The 24311-nt window shown below is 49.5% G+C and overlaps 1 protein-coding gene across 1 annotated transcript in view; it reads left to right on the top strand.

The window, feature by feature from the left end:
* The window catches only part of itpr2 (inositol 1,4,5-trisphosphate receptor, type 2), a 222025-nt gene that overhangs the window by 21174 nt on the left and 176540 nt on the right, over positions 1 to 24311 (top strand). The window contains 1 exon segment of the mRNA XM_078420082.1: positions 20205 to 20275. Within this exon segment, the coding sequence (XP_078276208.1) occupies positions 20205 to 20275 (71 nt within the window).

Below are 24311 nucleotides of genomic sequence, written 5' to 3'. Positions count from 1 at the left end.
GCACCAGAGACCCGGGTTCGATCCTGACCACGGGCGCCGTCTGTACGGAGTTTGTACGTTCTCCCCGTGACCTGCGTGGGTTTTCTCAGAGATCTCCGGTTTCCTCCCACGCTCCAAAGACGTGCAGGTTTGTCGGTTAATTGGCTTGGTGTAAATGTAAACAAAAACTGTCCCCAGTGTGTGTCGGGTTGTATTAATGTGCGGGGATCGCTGGTCGGTGCGGACTTTTTATTTAATATCAAAAAATACTTCATTCAAGAAATAAATTTATACAAAGCATGTTCCGTTCAAAACTCCATCCGGCATTCCCGGAGGCTGTACATTATTCATTCAATACAGATATTCAATGCAAAATGTATACAAGATCAACCACCACCATTTCCACACATGTGGCCCACTGGTATGGAATCCCTTCCCTTATTTTGACTGTGTGGGTCTGAAGGGCCTGTTTCCGCGCTGTATCTCTAAATTGAATCACGTCAACAGGCTTCTTGCTTTAAGACAAGGGTGTGAGAAAGTTGTATGAACTTGTCCAAGTCATTAAGTCTCGGTCAGCCAGTAAAATAAATCGCATGCTGCAACCTCCCAGTGCTGCCACATCACAAGGGAACGAACTCCGTGTGTCGTTTGAATGCAGGAAGTGAATCGTTGCACAATCAGTGAGGTTTAGAAACCTCTGGCACAGGAGGTAATCTGAAATGAGAATCAAGTGCTTGATATTCCAGTAACGTGCTGGTTAGACTGAGTGAGGCAAGAAAGCCTCATCTTGCATTTATGTACAAATGTCATGACCTCTAGGTTTTATAGTCAATTAAATGCTTTTGAAAATGTACAAACAGCAGTGAAATGAAGACTCCATGGTCAACACAGTTAATAAAGATTATAGGGAAATATTGTAAGAAGTTGGAATATAAGGTGGTGCAGGTGTAGAGTTGCTGCCTCACAGCGCCAGAGACCCGGGTTTAATCCTGACCACGGGTGCTGTCTGTGCGTTCTACCCGTGACCTGCGTGGGTTTTCTCCGTGATCTCCGGTTTCCTCCCACACTCCAAAGATGTACTGGTTTTAGACAATGGACAATAGGTGCAGGAGGAGGCCATTTGGCCCTTCGAGCCAGCACCACCATTCAATGTGATCATGGCTGATCATTCTCAATCAGTACCCCGTTCCTGCCTTCTCCCCATACCCCCTGACTCCGCTATCCTTAAGAGCTCTATCTAGCTCTCTCTTGAATGCATTCAGAGAATTGGCCTCCACTGCCTTCTGAGGAAGAGAATTCCACAGATTCACAACTCTCTGACTGAAAAGATTTTTCCTCATCTCCGTTATAAATGGCCGACCCCTTATTCTTAAACTGTGGCCCCTTGTTTTGGACTCCCCCAACATTGGGAACATGTTTCCTGCCTCTAACGTTACTTGGATTGGTAAAATTGTAAATTGTCCCCAGTGTGTGTAGGATAGTGTAAGTGTGCGGGGATTGCCGGTCGGCGCAGACTCGGTGGGCCGAAGGGCCTGTTTCCGTGCTGTTTCCGTAACCTAAACTAAAAGAAGGTCGGCACAAAGCTGGAGTAACTAGGCGGGTCAGGCAGCAGCTCTGGAGAAAATGGGTGACGTTTCGGGTCGAGACCCTTCGATATAAGAATGCAAGTTACCCATTCTCTCCTCACACATCGGCTGCCTCACAGCTCCGGCCACCCGGGTTCGATCCCGACCTCGGACGCTGTTCGTGTGGAGTTTGCACGTTCTCCCTGTGACCACGTGGGTCGCCTCCGGGTGCTCATGCTCCAATTCCTCCCATGCTCCAAACACGTGTGAGGTTTCACGGCTACTACCCTTTTAGGGGGTAGGGGGAGTCGATGATAAAATGGGGAGAATTTAAATGGGCTAGGTATTAGTGGTAAAAACCAATGGTTGGTGTGGACTTGATGGGCCGAATGGCCTGATCCTTGCTGTCACTGTCTATGACCTCTGACCTCTCTCATCGTGCGCTGCCGACTTGTGCCAAAACAGGGAAATGGAGCTAGTTTAGATGGACGTGGTTGTCACTGACCCGATAGGCGAAGGGCCTGTTTCCATGCTGTGCGACACTGTCAGTCAGCATGGTGCCGACTGGAATGGGACTGATTTTCTCTATGATTTGTCTCCACTCCCTTAACCAACCATTACATTGAACACCTCCGCTCAGTCCGCCTATTTGCTAAACACTTTAACTCCCCCTCCCACTCCCACACTGACCTCTCTGTCCTGGGCCTCCTCCACTGTCATAGTGAGGCCCAATGCAATGTGGAGGAACAGCACCTCACATATCGCTCGGACAGCATACAACCCAGCAATATGAATATTGACTTCTCTAACTTCATGTAACCCTTGCTTTCCCTCTCACTCTGTCCCTCCCCCACCCCTCGTTCTCCAACTAGTTTCACTGTCCCCTTTGATCTGTGTTTTCACACCTTACCCTTCCATGTCTCCCCTGACTTTCAGTCTGAAGAAGGGTCTTGACATGAAATGTCTTGACCTGAGAGAGAGAGAGAACAATGAATGTTAAAACATAGTCGTAGAGTCGGAGAGAAGGTTCTCGATCCAAAATGTCACGCATTCCTTCTCTCCAGCGATGCTGCCTGTCCCGCTGAGTTACTCTAGTGTTTTGTGTCTGTCTTTGGTGTGAACCAGCATCTGCAGTTCCTTCCCACACAATGCATAGTTGCCTTATGATTAATGGCGGAATTACAAGTGAACCTTGGCTACCTTCACACATCTCATTGGTTATTTTGGGGGCATGCTGATGTGAAAGATGTGTTGTACATGCCAACTCTATTGTTCTACATGGAGTTGTTTCTGTAGTGGTTTCGTGAGTGAAGTTGTTTTACAACGTGCTCTGCTCCAGAAAGCTTCCCATCCATTCATTGGGACAGGTGGCCCTGGCAAACCATAGGCTCATAAGTGATAGGAGCAGAATTAGGCCAATGAAGCCTACTGCTCCATTCAATCGTGGCTGATCTATCTCTCCCTCCTAACCCCATTCTCCTGCCTTCTCCCCATCACCTCTGGCGGAGATGCACGATCAAACATTTTGTTGGGTAAGGATTTTAGAGGGAAATGGAATGGGGGTATAAATGCTTTAGACTTTTAGATTTTAGGGATACAGGGCAGAAACAGGCCCTTTGGCGCACTGCGCCCGCGACGACCAGCGATCACCCCGTACACTAGCACGTCGACCAGCGATCACCCTCTACACTAGCATTATCCCACACACACCGCACTGCGCCCGCGACGACCAGCGATCACCCCGTACACTAGCACTATCCCACACACACCGCACTGCGCCCGCGACGACCAGCGATCACCCCGTACACTAGCACGTCGACCAGCGATCACCCTGTACACTAGCACTATCCCACACACACCGCACTGCGCCCGCGACGACCAGCGATCACCCCGTACACTAGCACGTCGACCAGCGATCACCCTGTACACTAGCACTATCCCACACACACCGCACTGCGCCCGCGACGACCAGCGATCACCCCGTACACTAGCACGTCGACCAGCGATCACCCCGTACACTAGCACGTCGACCAGCGATCACCCCGTACACTAGCACTATCCCACACACACCGCACTGCGCCCGCGACGACCAGCGATCACCCCGTACACTAGCACGTCGACCAGCGATCACCCCGTACACTAGCACGTCGACCAGCGATCACCCTGTACACTAGCACTATCCCACACACACCGCACTGCGCCCGCGACGACCAGCGATCACCCCGTACACTAGCACGTCGACCAGCGATCACCCCGTACACTAGCACGTCGACCAGCGATCACCCTGTACACTAGCACTATCCCACACACACCGCACTGCGCCCGCGTCGACCAGCGATCACCCCGTACACTTGCACTATCCCACACACACCGCACTGCGCCCGCGACGACCAGCGATCACCCCGTACACTAGCACGTCGACCAGCGATCACCCTGTACACTAGCACTATCCCACACACACCGCACTGCGCCCGCGTCGACCAGCGATCACCCCGTACACTAGCACTATCCCACACACACCGCACTGCGCCCGCGTCGACCAGCGATCACCCCGTACACTAGCACTATCCCACACACACCGCACTGCGCCCGCGTCGACCAGCGATCACCCCGTACACCAGCACTATCCCACACACACCGCACTGCGCCCGCATCGACCAGCGATCACCCCGTACACTAGTACTATCCCACACACACCGCACTGTGCCCGCATCGACCAGCGATCACCCTGTACACTAGCACTATCCTACACACATCGGGGGACAATTTACAATTTTATACTCAAGCCAATTAACCTACAAACCTGCACGTCTTTGCAGTGTGGGAAGAAACCAGAGAAAAACCACGCGGTCACGGGGAGAATGTATAAACTCCGTACAGACAGCACCCGTAGTCAGGATGGAACCCGGGTCTCTGGCGCTGTGAGGCAGCAACTCTGCCGCTGTGCCACAGTGCCGGCCTACTTGAAATTTGCCCAGGGGAGATCAGATGGAATAGTTGGGCTTGCTGTGAAGCTGCATGTGGTCAGATCTCCCACTGAGCTCGTTGTGTTGAAACAATCCGTGTGAGGGGACCTTGTTCAGTTCCCTGTGACCATCTCCCGTTAAAATGAAAATAAAAGCCTGTTAGCAAAATAGTGAGAGACCAGAACTTTCATCTGCAGAGAGATCTGGGTGTTCATGTGTTTGATAAACAGACGTTCACGAAGCTGCACCGCAAATGATAAGAAAATAAATAGCGTGTATAAAATCATGAGAGGATCGGGTAGACTCTTGCCCAGAGTAGGGGAATCGAGAACCAGAGGGCACAGGTTTAAGGTGAGTGGGGGGGGAGATAGATTCAATAGGAATCTGAGGGGTAATATTTTCACACAAAGGGTGGTGGGTGTAGGGAACGAGCTGCCGGAGGAGGTAGTTGAGGCAGGGACTATCGCAACGTTTAAGAAGCAATTAGACAGATACATGGATAGGACAGGTTTAGAGGGCAATGGGCCAAGCACAGGCAGGTGGGGACTAGTGCAGACGGGACATGTTGGTCGGTGTGGCTGACGAGCCTGTTTCCACGCTGTAAGCCTCTAATAGAATGTTATTTGTTTATTGCTAGAGGAAATCGATGGAAGAAGCCTAGGAAGGTTAGGCTTGGGTTATATTGGGCATTAGTGGACCACATTTGGAGTGCAGTGTGCAGTCCTTGTCTTTTTATTTAAGGAAGGATGTTAATATGTTGGAGGTAGAACAGCGAAGGCCTACTTGGGCTCACACCTGGAACAGTAGGGTCATCTATCAAGGAAAGATTGGACATGCAGGGCTTCTGTCCACTGTTCCGGAGTTCAGAACTGTTCAGAGGTCACAGTATATCAGACCCTGGGATGTCTTCTGTGTAGGAAGGAGCTGCAGATGCTGGCTGGCATCGATGACAGACACACAATGCTGGAGTAACTCAGCAGGTCAGGCAGCATCTCAGGAGAGAAGGAATGGGTGACGTTTGGGGTCGGGACCCTTCTTCAGACTGAGGGTCACGGGAAAGGGAGACGAGGGATTAACAGGATGGATTGAGAAGGGGATTCTTGCTAGAGATCCTAGAATAAGAGATGAGAAGTCAGGAGAGACAAGAGTGTTGAATGTTGTATGCACTAGGACCAGAATAATTGCTGCAGCTGTACAGACTTTAAACCATGGGGCAGCACGATGGCGCAGCGGTAGAGTTGCTGCCTTACAGTGCTTGCAGCGCCAGAGACCCGGGTTCAATCCCGACTACGGGTGCTGTCTGTACATAGTTTGTACGTCCTCCCTGTGGCCCGTGTGGGTTTGCTCCGAGATCTTCGGTTTTCTCCCACACTCCATTGCTGTACAGGTTGTAGGTTAATTGGTTTGGGTTTGTACACTTGGTACAAGTGTAAATTATCCCTAGTGTTAATGTGTGGGGATCACTGACCAGTGGGGATTCGGTGGGCCGAAGGGCCTGTTTACGCGTTGCATCACAACAATCCACATACAACACATTATCAGCTATTCTAGGTAAACTAGACTACGAGTGCAAATCAAGGTTCGTGGCTAAGGCTGCCAACTATCCCATATTAGCCGGGACATCCCATATTTTGGGCTAAATTGGTTTGTTCCGTACGGGACTGCCCTTGTCCCATATTAGGCCCGGGAAGGTGCTGTAGGCCTGGACACTGTAGGCCCGCGGGCCGCTGTAGGCCCGGACAGTGTAGGCCGGGGGCCGCTGTAGGCCCGGACAGTGTAGGCCCGGGGCCCGCTGTAGGCCTGGACAATGTAGACTAACAGAGGGTGTTCGGGGAGTGGGGCTGTGTGTTTGCCAAACGGAGGTTGCATAGCAACCCGCCTCCCGGCCCCGGGCGGCCACCATTGGTGTAGTGGGAGCACGTGGCCGCTGGCTGGGTGAGGTCACGTGGGGCGCGGGGCGGTGACGTCACCTTTTGTCCCTTATTTGGGAGTGAGATAGTTGGCAACCCTATTTGTGGTACAACTTTAGTAGTGCAAAGTTCGTGATAGTTTGTGCTAAGGTACCATTTATAATAGCGATGAGGTGAAATATCTTCTCTGCAAGCGTCATGACTCTTGGGACCGCAGTCTGTCTGAAGGCGTGGAGACGGAGGTTTGGAATACTTTAAGAGAGAGGTAGGGTGATCAGAAGAATGGAGTTGAAATGCCACAGAGGACAGACAGAACGTGGACTCACAATGAACTGCAGATGCAGGTTTACTTAAAAACAGGCCAAGTGCCGGAGCGACTCAGCAGGTCATGCAGCATCTCTGGAGAACGTCGATAGGTGATCTTTCAGGCTGGGACCGTCCTTCAGACTGATTGGATTAGGGGGCAGACACAAGAAACTGCGGATGCTGGTTTATATAAAAAGACAAATCTAGAGACCTGCCTGACCCTGTGCGTACTCTGGCACTGTGTGTATTTAGTGGGAGGGGGGGGGGGAGAAAGCCTGAGGATAGGTGGAGGCAGGACAAAGCCAGGCCCGGGTGTGGCATGGTGGCGCAGCTGTAGAGTTGCTGCCTCGCAGCGCCAGAGGCCCGGGTTCCATCCTGACCACCGGTGCTGTCTGTTCCGGCCACTGCCAATCAAACCGACCTTTACTAATCTCCACCAGGCCCTTCAGCCCACTGACTCCTCACCTACCAGCCACCACCCCATACACTAGCACTATCCTACACCCACTAGGGACAATTTACAAAGCCAATTAGCATTCAAGAGAGAGCTAGATAGCGCTCTTAAGGATAACGGAGTCAGGGGGTATGGGGAGAAGGCAAGAACGGGGTACTGATTGAGAATGATCAGCCATGATCACATTGAATGGCGGTGCTGGCTCGAAGGGCCGAATGGCCTCCTCCTGCACCTATTGTCTATTGTCTATAACCCACTTTGGAGTGTGGGAGGAAACCGGAGCACCCAGAGAAAACCCACGCAGGTCACGGGGAGAACGTACAAACTCCGTACAGACAGCAGCCGTAGTCTGGATGGAACCCGGGTCTCTGACGCTGTGAGGCAGCAGCTCTACCCGCTGCGCCATCGTGCATTGTGTTACGCCGTTAGCAAGTTCCAAAAATGAAAATGACAGAAAGTTGATTTGATCGATGTCTCCAAAATGACAAAAAGACTTTGATCTGGATCAAAGGAATGCCCAAAGCTGGAAGTTTGTGTGAGACTTTGTGTCATCCCTGTGAAGTGCTCGGCAGGCTCGAAGGAAATTGCTTCCAGTGGCATTGAAAAGTGTTGTTATCAAACACGCAGAATGCATTGGAATAAACTTGAGTGCATCAAGTCGAACTGGACTCATTTTGTGCAGGAAGGAACTGCAGATGCTGGTTGACACCGTAGATAGACACAAAGTACTGGAGTAACTCAGCGGGTCAGGCAGCATCTCCGGAGAAAAGGAATAGGCGACGTTTCGGGTTGAGATCCTTCGGGCTGAGAGGGACTAGAATAATTTTACTGGCCTAGGGTAAACCAATGACAGAATGCACTGAAGGTAGACAACAATATGCTGGAGTAACTCAGCGGGTCGGGCAGCATCTCGGGAGAGAAGGAATGGGTGATGTTTCGGGTCGAGTCGACCCGAAACGTCACCCATTCCTTCTCTCCCGAGATGCTGCCCGACCCGCTGAGTTACTCCAGCATTTTGTGTCTACCTTCGATTTAAACCAGCATCTGCTGTTCTTTTCCATCTAGAATGCACTGAGTCTTTTTTACATGTTTAGGGAAATCAATGTCAAGAGGGCAAAGATGAAGAGGGAAAGATTTAACAGGAGCAACTTTTTCACAGAGGGTGGTGGGTGTATGGAAGGAGCTGCCAGAGGAGTACAACAACAACATTTAAAAGACTCTTACACAGTTACACGGATAGGGAAAAGGCTGAGAGGGATATGGGCTAAAAGCGGTTAAGTGGGATTTGCTTCGATGGGGCACCTTGGTTGGCATTGAAGTGTTGGGCAGAATGGCCTGCTTAGGCGCTGTGTGACTCCAAACTCTGAACCTGAGGTAGAAGCAAAGATACTAGAGGAGCAAGATAGACCACTCGACCCGACAAACCGTAGTAGGTCACGGCGCCATTTTAGTAGGCAGAAACTTGCAGAAACATTTTAAAAGAAAAATAACAAAAATCTGTGAATTATGATCTGATAAATGAGATATATTCTGCATTTTTATGGTGTCATCACACATACTGTTCCCCCAACACACTGATTACACTGCGAGAGGCATAACGGACGGCGGGTTTTGCTTACTAAAATGGCGGACGTTACGCTCCTTTGCGTACTACACTTCAGTATAGGCGATTTCAACGGAGTGGTCCATCTTGTTCCTCTAGTGTCTTTGGGTAAAAGGAATGGTGATGGGTTCAGGAGTTGGAATTCGTTTACTACGAGACAATAGATAATAGACAATAGGTGCAGGAGGAGGCCATTCGGCCCTTCGAGCCAGCACCGCCATTCAATGTGATCATGGCTGATCATTCTCAATCAGTACCCCGTTCCTGCCTTCTCCCCATACCCCCTGACTCCGCTATCCTTAAGAGCTCTATCCAGCTCTCTCTTGAATGCATTCAGAGAATTGGCCTCCACTGCCTTCTGAGGCAGAGAATTCCACAGATTCACAACTCTCTGACTGAAAATGTTTTTCCTCATCTCAGTTCTAAATGGCCTACCCCTTATTCTTAAACTGTGGCCCCTTGTTCTGGACTCCCCCAACATTGGGAACATGTTTCCTGCCTCTAACGTATCCAACCCCTTAATAATCTTATACGTTTCGATAAGATCTCCTCTCATTCCAGTGTATACAAGCCTAGTCGCTCCAGTTTTTCAAAATATGATAGTCCCGCCATTCCGGGAATTAACCTAGTAAACCTACGCTGCACGCCCTCAATAGCAAGAATATCCTTGCTCAAATTTGGAGACCAAAACTGCACACAGTACTCCAGGTGCGGTCTCACTAGGGCCCTGTACAACTGCAGAAGGACCTCTTTGCTCCTATACTCAACTCCTCTTGTTATGAAGGCCAACATTCCATTGGCTTTCTTCATTGCCTGCTGTACCTACATGCTTCCTTTCAGTGACTGATGCACTAGGACACCCAGATCTCGTTGTACGTCCCTTGTTCCTAACTTGACACCATTCAGATAATACTCTGCCTTCCTATTCTTATCACCAAAGTTGATAACCTCACACTTATCCACATTAAACTGCATCTGCCATGCATCCGCCCACTCACACAACCCGTCCAAGTCACCCTGCAACCTCATAGCATCTTCCTCACAGTTCACACTACCACCCAGCTTTGTATCATCTGCAAATTTGCTAATGGTACTTTTAATCCCTTCATCCAAGTCATTAATGTATATTGTAAATAGCTGCGGTCCCAGCACCGAGCCTTGCGGTACCCCACTAGTTACTGCCTGCCATTCTGAAAGGGACCCATTTATCCTCACTCTTTGCTTTCTGTCTGTCAACCAATTTTCTATCCATGTCAGTACCCTACCTCCAATACCATGTGCTCTAATTTTGCCCACTAATCTCCTATGTGGAACCTTGTCAAAGGCTTTCTGAAAGTCAAGGTACACCACATCCACCGGCTCTCCCCTGTCAATTTTCCTGGTTACATCCTCAAAGAATTCCAGAAGATTAGTCAAGCATGATTTCCCCTTCGTAAATCCATGCTGACTCGGAACAATCCTGTTACTACTATCCAAATGCTCCGCAATTTTGTCTTTTATAATTGACTCCAGCATTTTCCTCACCTCTGATGTCCGACTAACTGGTCTATAATAAAGCGTCACCTCCTTAAGTACTCTTGGATGCAGACCATCAGGCCCTGGGGATTTATCAGCCTTCAGTCCCATCAGTTTACCCAACACCATTTCCTGCCTAATGAGGCGTGAGAGAGATTTGCTTCACGATTTGCGAGTTTTTCCTGTTGATTCAGGCCGTGAAAATTCCGGTCTTCACATTAGGTTAATTTTTTTAAATGAAGGTTAATTTGTTGTCAGTGTTGTCTGAAGATGTGAAGCCAATTGATCACGGTACATTGCCCCGAGCTCGAAGTGAGCGGGCAAATTAGTGTGGACGTCCTCCTTCATTCTGCACACTTCGGCGGCACGTGTACTAAAATTGGAACCATGCAGAGAACCTCATTGATACCTCGCGCTGCCTCGGCAAGGCCAGCAGCATAATCAAGAACGAGTCGCACCCCGGCCACTCCCTCTTCTCCCCTCTCCCATCGTGTGAAAACGCACACCTCCAGATTCAGGGACAGTTTCTTCCCAGCTCTATTAGGCAACTGAACCACCCTACCGCAACCAGAGAGCGGTCCTGAGCTACCATCTACCTCATCGGGGACCCTCGGACTATCTTTGATCGGACTTTAGAAACATAGAAACATAGGTGCCGGGGTAGGCCATTCGGCCGTTCGAGCCAGCTCCGCCATTCAATATGATCATGGCTGATCATCCAGAATCAGCACCTCGTTCCTGCTTTCTCCCCATATCCCTTGATTCCATTAGCCCAAAGAGCTAGATCTAACTCTAACTCTCCCTTGAATATGGCTTTACCTTGCGTTATTCCCTTTATCCTGTATCTGTACACAATAGACAATAGACAATAGGTGCAGGAGGAGGCCATTCGGCCCATCGAGCCAGCACCGCCATTCAATGTGATCATGGCTGATCATTGATCATGGCTGATCACGGTGGATGGATCAATTGTAATCGTGCATGGTCTTTCTGCTGACTGGCCAGCATGCAAAAAAAGCTTTTCACTGTACCTCAGTACACGTGACAATAAACTAGACTGACCTGAAACTGAAGATTAGCGTGGCCCTGCGCATTGATGATCTGAAAATTAGTGAAACAGCCCAAGATTTATTTTTGGTACATGGATAGGACAGGTTTAGACTGGGGATATGGGCCAAACGCAGGCAGGTTTTTACACAAAGGGTGGTGGGTGTATGGAACGAGCTGCCGGGGAAGGTAGTTGAGGCAGGGACTGTCGTAATGTTTAAGAAGCAACTGGACAGGTACATGGAGAGGACAGGTTTAGAGGGATATGGGCCAAACGCAGGCAGGTGGGACTAGTGTAGGTGGGACATGTTGGTCAGTGTGGGCAAGTTGGGCCAAAGGGCCTGTTTCCACGCTGTATGACTCTATGACTTTCTACTAAATCAATCACGTATCTCCAAATTAGAACCATGGTGAGGTAATGTCCGCAGATAATTGCCGATTTGCATGCATTTGCTGCTCGACTGAACTAATGAGGCATTACTTTGATCACAAATAAACTTTGAAGGCATAAAATCTTATCGGGTCGTGGCCAGCTATATCTCTCTGCCAGATTAGTGCAGATGATATAAGTAGTGGAGGACGTGGTGTCCTTGGAAGATTTAAGGTGTTAGTGGAGTGTGAACGTGCCGCGGGGGAACGGTATGAATGGTGACTTCTCTCTTTCAAGTAACCCTTGCATTCCCTCTCTCTCCTGCCCTCCCTCCCCCACCCCAGTCATCTCGCCCTCTCTCCTGCCCTCCCTCCCCCACCCCAGTCATCCTGCCACGCCCACTGTTCACATCCATACATCCCTCCACTACCACCTCTTCCACAGCCAACAATGGAGCATTGTGGGCTCCACATGCCCTTGGTCATCGGTGCCGGCTCTGATTTGTTCTGAACCTTTTCGTTCATCTAGTTGCCCTCTCCCCCCGACTCTCGGCCTGAAGAAGGGTCTCAATCCGAAACACCACCTATTTTCTTCAGAGATGCTGCCTGACCCATTGAGTTACTCCAGCATTTTGGTGTCATGAGTTCATAAGTCATCGGAGCAGAATTAGTCCATTCGGCCCACCAAGTCTACTCCGCCATTCAATCATGGCTGACCCTATCTCTCCCTCTCAACCCCATTCTCCTGCTTCTCCCTGTAACCCCGTACTAATCAAGAATCTAGCAATCTCCACCTTAAACATGGGCAGGAAGGAACTGCAGATAGACACAAAAAGCTGGAGTAACTCAGCGGGACAGGCAGCATCTCTGGAGAGAAGGAACGGGCGACGTTTCGGGGCGAGACCCTTCTTCAGGCTGAGGATAAGGAAATGTAGAATGGTTCCTTATCCTCAGCCTGAAGAAGGGTCTCGCCCCGAAACGTCGCCCGTCAAGAAGGGTCTCGACCCGAAACGTCACCCATTCCTTCTCTCCCGAGATGCTGCCTGACCTGCTGAGTTACTCCAGCATTTTGTGAATATGTAGAATGGTTCATTGTTAGACTCTGGAGAGAAGGAATAGGTGATGTTTCTGTGGAGAGAATGGGTAACGTCATATAGAGGTCTGTTATTGTGAGGGTTTACTATAATGCTTTAGTGAAACCAGACACACACTACTAGTGCAAAGTTGTTTAGTCTCGGCACCCAAATGAGTCAGAAGAAGGGTCTCGAGCTGAAACGTCGCCCATTCCTTCTCTCCGGAGATGCTGCCTGTCCCGCTGAGTTCCTCCAGCGTTTTGTGTCTGTCTTCAGTGTAAACCAGCACCTGCAGTTCCTTCGAAGGTAGACACAAAATGCTGGAGTAACTCAGCGGGACAGGCAGCGTCTGGGGAGAGAAGGAATGGGCGATGTTGCAGGTCGAGACCCTTCTTCAGTCTGAAGATGGGTCTCGACACATCAGTCTGAAGAAGGGTCTCGACCCGAAACGTCACCCATTCCTTCTCTCCAGAGACGCTGCCTGTCCCGCTGAGTTACTCCAGCATTTTGTGTCTACTTTTCATTTAAACCAGCATCTGCAGTTTTTTTTTCCTACACAACCTGCAGTTCCTTGGTGCACAAACGCCTCACTGGGTGAAGGGCCTGTGGTCATGTGGGGGTTACATGCTGTTTGTGGAGCTCTGGCTTTGCTGCTAGGTTTGGTTGAGGGGTGCTGTGAGTGGGCGCGGTGCTCGAGTCTTGACTATGAATCATGGTGGCTGAACGTTTTGACCGCCATTTGACCATGTGCTTGGCTGTCAGCAGGCTATTGTTTTCAGGTCCCAGGGCAATGGCCGTGAAAGCAGGGCCGGGATCCAGCAGGAAGAGGCGGCAATGGGTTTTCCACCACCTTTTCCATGGAATTTCAGGAAGTTTCAGAGGCAAACTGCAATCAGTTTGCTAATAATATATTCCTTTATTCGTCCCACACCGGGGAAATTAACGGAATCAAGGGGTACGGAGGAGAAAGCAGGAACGGGGTGCTGAATTTGGATGATCAGCCGTGATCATATTGAATGGCGGTGCTGGCTCGAAGGGCCGAATGACCTATTTCCTATGTTTCAATGTTTCTATCACGTGCGGCTGGAATCACAGAGGGTGGTGGGTGGGGGCCTGGAACGCGCTGACAGGGGTGGTAGTGGATGCAGATACTGCTGTGGTGTTTAGAGAGAGCCAAGAGGATTTTAATCTGTCCTAGACAGAACCATGAGATTCGTACTTGCAGCAGCACAACAGAATGTGTAAACCTTGTACAACAGAATGTGTAAAGTTCATAATTTTAATATATGTGTGTGTAGGAGGGAACTGCAGATGCTGGTTTAAACCGAAGATAGACGCAAAATGCTGGAGTAACTCAGCGGGACAGGCAGCATCTCTGGAGAGAAGGAATGGGTGACGTTTCGGGTCACACCCTTGCCTAAAGAAGGGTCTCGACCCGAAACGTCGCCCATTCCTTCTCTACAGAGATGCTGCCCGTCCCGCTGAGTTACTCCAGCTTTTTGTGTCTACCTTCATTTATTTTTATATGAACCTTTTCATTTATTGTATTCTTTATAGAGTACAATATAGAGTAAACATATGTACATAAGACACACGCGCACACACACACACACACGCATGCACACAAGACACACGCACATAAGACACGCGCGCGCACACACACACACCCACGCTGTCCAGTCATAGAGTGATTCAGTGTGGAAACAGGCCCTTTGGCCAAACTTGGCCACACCGGCCAACAATCTCCCAACTAGTCCCACTTGCCTGCACTTGGTCCATATCCCTCCAAACGTGTCCTATCCATGTACCTGTCTAACTGTTTCTTAAATGTTGGGATAGTCCCAGCCTCAACTACCTCCTCTGGCAGCTTATTCCATACACCCACACACATTGTGTGAAAATGTTCCCCCTCAGATTCCTATTAAATCTTTTCCCATTCACCTTGAATCTATGGTCCTCGATTCCTCTACTCTAGGCAAGAGACTCTGTGCATCTACCCAATCTATTCCTCTCATGATTTTGTACACCTCTATGTGATCTCCCCTCACTCTCCTGTGCTCCAAGGAGTAGAGTCCCAGCTTGCTCAACCTCTCACTAAAGCTCACACCCTCTAGTCCTGGCAACATCCTCGTAAATCTTCTCTGTACCCTTTCCAGCTTGACATCTTTCCTATAACATGGTGACCAGAACTGAACCCAGTACTCTAAATGTGGTCTCACCAACGTCTTATGCAACTGCAACATGACCTCACAACTTCTATACTCAATACCCTGACTGATGAAGGCCAATGTGCCAAACAATTCAAATTAAATTCTAAATTTAAGAAATGTGATGGTATGCAAATTATGAGGAAATTATGGTAGTGAAACTGTTTTTCCCCATAGCAGAAGTGCCTAAAACCAGAGGATCAGGTTTACGTTAAAACTAAATGGCTCATAATGGAGCGAGGGAAGAATTCGCTGGTGGTTGCAATCAGGAACACCCTGCCTGAGGGGGTCGGTGGAGGAAGTGATTCTCACACATTTAAGAAGCAACTGGGTTAGGACTTTATAGGCCAAAGCATGGAAGGTAGTGGAACAAATCCTGTAACGTTCGAGACCAGAACTTGAATTGCTTCTGCATAGAAGGCTGTGGGCCAAATTTTGGGGCGTGGTCAGTGGAGGCATGATGGGCCGAAAAGCCTGTGTGCATGCTGTGCGGTCCCATGACTACTTGCCAACTACATCAAAGGGATCTATATATACACATATGTGTGTGTATATATATATATGTGTGTGTGTGTGTGTGTGTGTGTGTGTGTATATGTGTGTGTATATATAATGTGTGTGTGTATATATATGTGTATCTGTGTGTATATGTGTGTATATATAATGTGTGTGTGTGTATAGATGCGCGTGAGTCGATTGTGTGTACAGGTGTGTGTGTGTGTATATGTTTGCATAAACACACACACACACACAGACACACCCACACACGGACACACACACACGTACACACAGACACACACACACACACACGCACACACAGACACACACAGACACACACACACACACGCACAGACACACACAGACACACACACACTCCGTTGTGCTGCTGTAGGTAAGGATGTCATTGTTCTGTTTGGGACAGATGACAATAAAACACTCTTGCAGTATCCAGCAGCCTCTGGGTGTGGATGGAATGACAGAGGTGAAGGGTGTTGGGAGGTTTGGAGCTAACATATCCGTGTGAGTGATTCACCTTGTCAGTGTGGCCTGCCCTGCATCACTGCTCTGTTACTCTGCAGACGGGATTAAGTGAACATGTCAACATTTCCCCTCAGCTCCTTTGTGCTGGGCACGCCTCATGTCCAGGCATCTCATCTCACAGCATGTCTCTGGAGTGAACTCACCCATAGCTCCTTCACAAAGAGAAGTGGTGGCACGGTGGCGCAGCGGCCGAGCTGCTGCCTCACGGCGCCAGAGACCCGGGTTCCATCCCGACTACGGGTGCTGTCTGTACGGAGTTTATACGTTCTCCCTGTGACCTGCGTGGGTTTTCTCCGGGTGCTCCGGTTTCCTCCCACATTTTAAAGACGTGCTGGTTTGTAGGTTAATTGGTTTTGGTAAAGTTGAAAATTGTCCCTAGTGTGTGTAGGATTGTGTTGGTGTGCCGGGTGATCACTGATCGGTGTGGACTCAGAGGGCCGAAGGGCCTGTTTCTGCACTGTGTCTCTAAAGTCTAAAGAGTCCCTACCCAAAACGTCGTCTGTCCATTACCACCACAGAGCACTTTGTGTTCAGCTTACGATGTAGAACTGGTTCAGATATCACTGGCCATTTGAGAGTTCAGAATCTGTTAAAATTCTGGAAGTAAAGAATTCTGTTCAGTCTGTAGCTGGTAGATTTATGAATAAATTGAACTTGTAAAAGATAATGAAAATGAAACTAAATCCACAGAGTGAATTTAGTTTCATTTAGAGATACAGCGTGGAAACAGGCCCTTCGGCCCACCGAATCCGCGCCGACCAGCGATCCTGTTGCACCAGCATTATCCCACACACACCAGGGACAATTTACAATTTTACCAAAGCCAATTAACCTACAAACCTGTACGCCTTTGGAGTGTGGGAGGAAACCGGAGATCGCGGAGAAAACCCAATTAGGTCACGGAGAGAATGTTCAAACTCCGTAGAGCCGGCACCCGTAGTCAGGATGGAACCTGGGCCTCTGGCGCTGTAAGGCAGCAACTCTACCGCTGCGCCACTGTGCACAGAGTGTTTCACCGAGCTCAGGGTCAATCAAGAACCAGAGGACATAGGTTTACGGTGTGAGGGGAAAGATTTAACGGGCACCTGAGGGGTGACTCGTTCACCCAGAGGAGGTCAAGTCAAGTCAAGTCAAATTTATTTATAAAAGCACATTTTAAACCCACGTTGACCAAAGTGCTGTACCTATGGGTGGGTGTATGGAACGAGCTGTCAAGTGAGGTCGTTAAGGCGGGTACTATCACAACATTTAAAAGATACTTTGCCGGTAGGAAAGGTTTAGAGGGTTATTTTTGAGAACCACAATCTGCAGGTCCTTGTTGCCCCATACAAGTTGTTGTTTGTAGTCTAAAGAAAGATTCCAACCCGAAGCTGTGGTTGCCCATTTCCTTCCAAAGAGGCCGTCTGACCTCTGGGTTTCTCCAGCAGTTTGTTTTGTAGGCCTCAAATTGGCTGGTGGGGGCCTGGTAGGGTTGCCAACGGTCCCGTATTAGCCGGGACATCCCGTATTTTGGACTAAATTAGTTTGTCCCGTGCGGGACCACCCTTTTCCCGTATTAGCAGGGTTGCCAACTTCCTCACTCCCAAATAAGGGACAGAAGGTGACGTCACCGCCCCGCGCCCCCACGTGACCTCACCCAGCCAGCGGCCACGTGCTCCCGCTCCGCCAATGGCGGCCGCCCGGGCCGGGAGGTGGGTTGCTACGCAACCTCGATCAGGCGTTACCCGGGCGGCCACCATTGGTGGAGCGGGAGCACGTGGCCGCTGGCTGGGTGAGGGTGCTGGAGCGGTGACGTCACCTTGTCCCGTATTTGGGAGTGAGGAAGTTGGCAGCTCTAGTTAGGCGGCCCTAAATGTTGTTCTTGCCACTGATTCCCACTTCCCTTGAACGCAAGGGACAAAGATTGCCAATGCTGCCCGGTCTGCATCATTACAATCAAACTTTGCAACTGCTAATGCTATTGTTCTACGTTAGAATCGTTTGTCTTTTCCCAGCAAAGTGGACCTTCATACAGTTAACATAATTGCTGAACTATGTAACCAGGGCAAGTAAAGCAAACAAAAATGAGGAAATCTGTAAGGGAAGCACTGAGTGTATCTGAATGCAAGAATATCTTTTACATATAATCTGTTTTTTTAAAATCTGATTGGAAATCTGCCATTTCTCAGGCTAAAGGCACACTCTGTGACACTCCCAGGGAGAGAGGAGAAGAGGGAATAACCGGGGCAGTGAGTGGTCCTTGATTATGTTGGCTGCTTTCCCAGGGCAGCATGAAGTGTCGATGCACAACACGACTTGGCCTATGGTTCTGAATTTCCGGAGCTAATTTGGAACATGTGTCATCGAGTCCGTGCCGACCAGTGATCCCCACACGCTAACACAATCCTACACGCTAGGGACAATTTACAATTTTCTTTACCTGATCCAATTAACCTACAAACATGTACGTTTATGTAGCGTGGGAGGAAACCGGAGCACCCGGACAAAACCCTCGCGATCACAGGGAGAACATACAAACTCCGTACAGACAATCACCCATAGTCAGGATTGAACCCGGGTCTCTGGCACCGTGAGGCAGCAACTCTATCGCTGCGCCACCGTGCCACTATCAAAACACGTGAGGTTTTTTGTCGATTTTTTTTTCTCACAATAATATCGTATGTAGTGCAGGAAGGAAGAAGGGTCTCGACTTGAAACGCCACCCATTCCTTCTCTCCAGAGGTGCTGCCCGTCCCGCTGAGTTACTCCGGCTTTTTGTGAATATCGTACGCAGGTCAGCAAAAGTCGCAGTGGCCTCTTCACCCATGGCTGGTGGGAGATTTCTACTGAACAATACAGGCCTAGCTGGAACGGACAGGGCCGAGGTCAGAGTGGACCTGGAAAAGGTGACCTTGTGCTCTGCGGAGAGCCGCAGTGGAAGCTGCATTGAGCTCGAACCTTATCACCACTCTACATAATGCACTCTGTCAATTGACAATCTTAATATTATTGAGTGGTCAAACTTTAACTTGAAGAAAATTTGAGCATTTACCTCAGGAGTCATCGTTCAACGGAGCACACGGGAGCATTGGATCAAAATGGCATCAATAGCACTTGAACAATTGGTTTGGCAGAAAGCAGCCAAAATGGTACATGACAGCGCGACAATTTTAATGAAACTTGATACTGCACACTGCAGGTGAATGGTGAGTAAGATGCCCCTAAAATTGTTGCACTGTCGTGTACCGTTTTGGCTGTATTTCAGGAACATACATACACATATATATATATATATATATATATATATATACAAAATGAGATTTTTATTTATATATATATATATATCTAGATATAGATATGTACACACACAAGGAATGTGCCTTGGTGCTTTACAGTAAACAATTAAGAATAAAATATAAAACATTGAATAAAACATTATAATTTACACATGTGAAGAATGAAATAAAATACCAGGGCAAAAGGAGGCTACTGTTGAGTAGAGCTACTGCTGGTGGAAAAAAGCTGTTTTTATGTCCGGCTGTGGCTGCTTTGACAGTCCGGAGTCGCCTTCCAGAGGGAAGTGCTTCAAAGAGTTTGTGGCCGGGGTGAGAGGGGTCAGAGATGATCTTGCCCGCTCGCTTCCTGGCCCTTGCAGTGTTCAGTTCGTCAATGGGGGGAAGGTTGCAGCCAACAACCTTCTCAGCTGATCGAACGATCCGTTGCAGCCTCCGGATGTCGTGCTTGGTGGCTGAGCCAAACCAGACCATGATGGAGAAGGTGAGGACGGACTCAATGATAGCAGTATAGAATTGGACCATCATTGCCTGTGGCAGATTGTGTTTCCTCAGTTGCCGCAGGAAGTACATCCTCTGTTGGGCCTTTTTGACTGTGGAGTTGATGGTGGCCCCCCCATTTAAGGTCCCTGGAGATGATGGTTCCAAGGAACTTAAATGACTCCACAGATGTGACTGTGGTGTTGTTGATGGTGAGTGGGGGGAGGGGAGGGGGAGCTCTTCGAAAGTCTACAATTAGTTGTAAATGACTTTTCACCATTGTTTAGATTAGTTTAGTTTTGTTATGGTAAATCGCTTCTGAGCAGCAGATTAAATGTTTGTCTTGGTGTTTGCCACGGCTCGAGAGTAACCTTGTGTGTATTTGGCTGAGCTGACTGCCGTGACTTTCCCTTGCAGGTTGGTGGATGACCGGTGTGTGGTGCAGCCGGACGCCGGAGACCTAACCAACCCGCCAAAGAAGTTCCGCGGTGAGTGATCCGGCAGAGTGACGGCTCGTCAGTGTGTCGACCTTTCCACCCCTTCTAAATGGTGCTCAGGCCTTCAGAGGTGGTGGTTTAGTTTAGTTTAGTTTAGAGATATATCGCGGAAACAGGCCCCTTCGGCCCACCGGGTCTGCGCCGACCAGCGATCCCCGCAGATTAACACCATCCTATACCCACTAGGGACAATTTTCACATTTATACCAAGCTAATTAACCTACAAACCTGAACGTCCTTGGAGTGTAGGAGGAAACCGAAGATCTCGGAGAAAACCCACGCAGGTCACGGGGGGAACGTACAAACTCCGTACAGGCAGGACCCGTAGTCGGGATGGAACCTGCGTCTCTGGCGCTGCAATCGCTGTAAGGCAGCAACTCTACCGCTGTGCCACCGTGCCACCCCTTAAATGCTTATTGATCCTCCCACGTCCCAATTTCATACCAGTAGAGTATTTACTGCTCTAGTGTGAGCGGCACGGTGGCGCAGCGGTAGAGTTGCTGCCTCACAGCGCCAGAGACCCGGGATCAATCCTGACTACGGGTGCTGTCCGTACGGAGTTCGTACGTTCTCCCCGTGACCGGGTAGGTTTTCTCCCGGTGCTCCGGTTTCCTCCCACACTCCAAAGACGTGCAGGTGTGTAGGTTGTGTGTGTAGGATAGCGTTTAGATTTAGAGATACAGCGCAGAAACAGGCCCTTCGGCCCACCGGGTCCGCGCCGCCCAGCAATCCCCGCACATTAACACTATCCTACATACACTAGGGACAATTTTTACATTTTTACCCAGTCAATTAACCTGCATACCTGTACGTCTTTGGAGTGTGGGAGGAAACCGAAGATCTCGGAAAAAACCCACGCAGGTCACAGGGAGAACGTACAAACTCCGTACAGACAGCACCCGTAGTCAGGATCGAACCTGAGTCTACGGCGCTGCATTCGCTGTAAGGCAGCAACTCTACCGCTGCACCACCGTGCCGCCCACGTTAGTGTGTGGGGATCACTGGTGGGCGCGGGCTCGCCGGCCGAAGAAAGAAAGCTTGTGGAAGACGTTAGTGAGGTCGCATTTGGAGTACGGGTCCTCCACCAATATTCAGTCAGCCTTGCTTCCAGAGCTTTTCCGGATTATCCTTTGTGCCGGACCAACAGAGAGGTCACGGGCTCCGCTAGAAGACCAACGGTACCGGTGTGGTGTGCCGGCTATGGGAATGGTCCTGCTGGCTCCGGCCCGGACTGTGTTCCAGAGCCGACCACGGCTGCCACGAGCAAATTCGACCCACCGATCGGCCACGAAAATCCCAACGAGGCAGAGATCGGACACCTCACCTCATCGGACTAGGAACATCAGATTTTCAAAGGGGCTTCCGGGGGGAGATTTCAAGTGCTTTCTCCTCATTTTGTCCGGATTAAAGGAGGTGCCGGGCCACCGGTTGTCAGGACATCAATGGTGGACTTGCATCGTGTTCCGTCTCAGTCACCCTGCTATGGGAAGGAAGATGTGAAGCTGAGAAGAGCGCAGAGAAGGTTCACGAGGAGGTTGCCAGGTCTTGAGGGGCTGTGCTATAAGGGGAGGGTGAGCAGGCTAGGTCTCTCTATTCCTTGGAATGCAAGTGTTTGAGGGGTGATCTTGTAGAGACGTATAAAATCATGAGGGGAATTGATAGGGTAAATGTTTCCCAGACGAAGAGGATCAAAGCCCAGGGGACATAATGTGTCTGAAGAAGGGTCTCGACCCGAAAGGTAGCCCATTCCTTCTCTTCTGAGATGCTGCCTGACCCGCTGAGTTACTCCAGCATTTTGTGTCTACCCAGGTTTGAGGTGAGAGGCAGCAACTCTACCGCTGCGCAACCGTGCCGCCAATGTTGGGGGAGTCCAGAACAAGAGGCCACAGTTTAAGAATAAGGGGTAGGCCATTTAGAACTGAGATGAGGAAAAACTTTTTCAGTCAGAGAGTTGTGAAGCTGTGGAATTCTCTGCCTCAGAAGGCAATGGAGGCCAATTCTCTGAATGCATTCAAGAGAGAGCTAGATAGAGCTCTTAAGGATAGCGGAGTCAGGGGGTATGGGGAGAAGGAGGAACGGGGTACTGATTGAGAATGATCAGCCATGATCACATTGAATGGCGGTGCTGGCTCGAAGGGCCGAATGGCCTCCTCCTGCACCTATTGTCTATTGTCCAACACTTGAGACATTTGGACAGTTACGTGGATAGGAAAGGTTTAGAGGGACATGGGTCGAATGCAGGTGGGTGGGACTGGTGTGGATGGGGCATCTTGGTTGGCATGGCCAGGTTGGACTGAAGGACCTGTTTCCGTGTTGTGTGACTTCAGGAAAGCATAAATGTGCTACTTTGTGGCTGAGGCCTGGCCTGTTGCCCAATGCTGCTGTTTCTGCCCCTCTGTAATCAGGTTTCTGAATGGTCCTTCCATAGGCTAGGGTACTATCCTAGCTTCAACTCTACCCCATTGGGGACATTGGACTTTGTCTCTGGAACTGATGCGCTACAATGCTGAGAACTATATTCTGCACTCTGTATAGGAAAGAACTGCGGATGCTGGTTTAAATCGAAGGTAGACACAAAATGCTGGAGTAACTCAGCGGGTCAGGCAGCATCTCGGGAGAGATGCTGCCTGACCCGCTGAGTTACTCCAGCATTTTGTGTCTATCTGCACTCTGTATCTTCCCCTCTGCTCTATCTACTGTATTTGAGTTTGAACTGCCTATTAAGTGTGATATGTCTCATCTGTTTGAATAGCATGTAAAACAAAGCTTTTCATAGTAACTCGGTACACATGACGATAATAAACCGAAACCTTCCGTTTTGTTTATTAGTTTAGTCTAGTTTAGAGATACAGAGTGGAAACAGGCCCTTTGACCCACTGAGTCCGCGCCGACCAGCGATCCCCACACACTAGTTCTATCCTACACACACTAATAATAATAATAATAATAATAATAATAATAATACATTACATTTGGGCGGCACGGTGGCGCAGCGGTAGAGTTGTTGCTTTACAGCGAATGCAGCGCCGGAGACTCGGGTTCGATCCTGACTACGGGTGCTGCACTGTAAGGAGTTTGTACGTTCTCCCCATGACCTGCGTGGGTTTTCTCCGAGATCTTCGGTTTCCTCCCACACTCCAAAGACGTACAGGTATGTAGGTTAATTGGCTGGGTAAATGTAAAAATTGTCCCTAGTGGGTGTAGGATAGTGTTAATGTGCGGGGATCACTGGGCGGCACGGACTTGGAGGGCCGAAAAGGCCTGTTTCCGGCTGTATATATATGATATGATGATATGATACGATATAGCGCTTTCCTGGAAACTCAAAGACGCTTTACAGGGTAAATAAAACATAAAAATAAATAAATAAACGAACAGAAAAGGAAGAACAAGGTGAGGTGACGGTCAGTGGTTGAAGGCAGTGTTCAACAGGTGAGACTTCAGTGATGTTTTGAATGTGGTGAGTGAGGAGGAGTCTCTAATGGTTTGAGGTAGTGAGGGACAATTTACAGATTTACAGCCAATTCACCTACAAACCCGTACGTCTTTGGAGTGTGGGAGGATACCGGGGAAAGCCCACGCGGGTCGCGGGGAGAAGGTACAAGCTCCGTACACCCAGCACCCGTAGTCAGGATGGAATGCGGGTCTCTGGCGCTGTGAGGCGGCAACTCTACCACTGCGCCACCGCGCCGCCTGAACCTAGTTGATAGCTCTCTGTTACAATGATGGACGAGTGCATGCCATAACAGTCAATGAAATCCCTGCAACTTGGGTGTCATCACTGCTGTATTCCATGTGACAATAGACAATAGGTGCAGGAGGAGGCCATTCGGCCCTTCGAGCCAGCACCGCCATTCAATGTGATCATGGCTGATCATCCTCAATCAGTACCCCGTTCCTGCCTTCTCCCCATACCCCCTGACTCCGCTATCCTTAAGAGCTCCATCTATCTCTTGAAAGCATCCAGAGAATTGGCCTCCACTGCCTTCTGAGGCAGAGAATTCCACAGATTCACAACTCTCTGACT

Source organism: Rhinoraja longicauda, chromosome 23, assembly GCF_053455715.1.
Source record: "Rhinoraja longicauda isolate Sanriku21f chromosome 23, sRhiLon1.1, whole genome shotgun sequence".
Lineage (NCBI taxonomy): Eukaryota > Metazoa > Chordata > Chondrichthyes > Rajiformes > Arhynchobatidae > Rhinoraja > Rhinoraja longicauda.
Note: the sequence above shows the minus strand (reverse complement) of the source record. Positions and strands in the feature narration are given on the sequence as shown.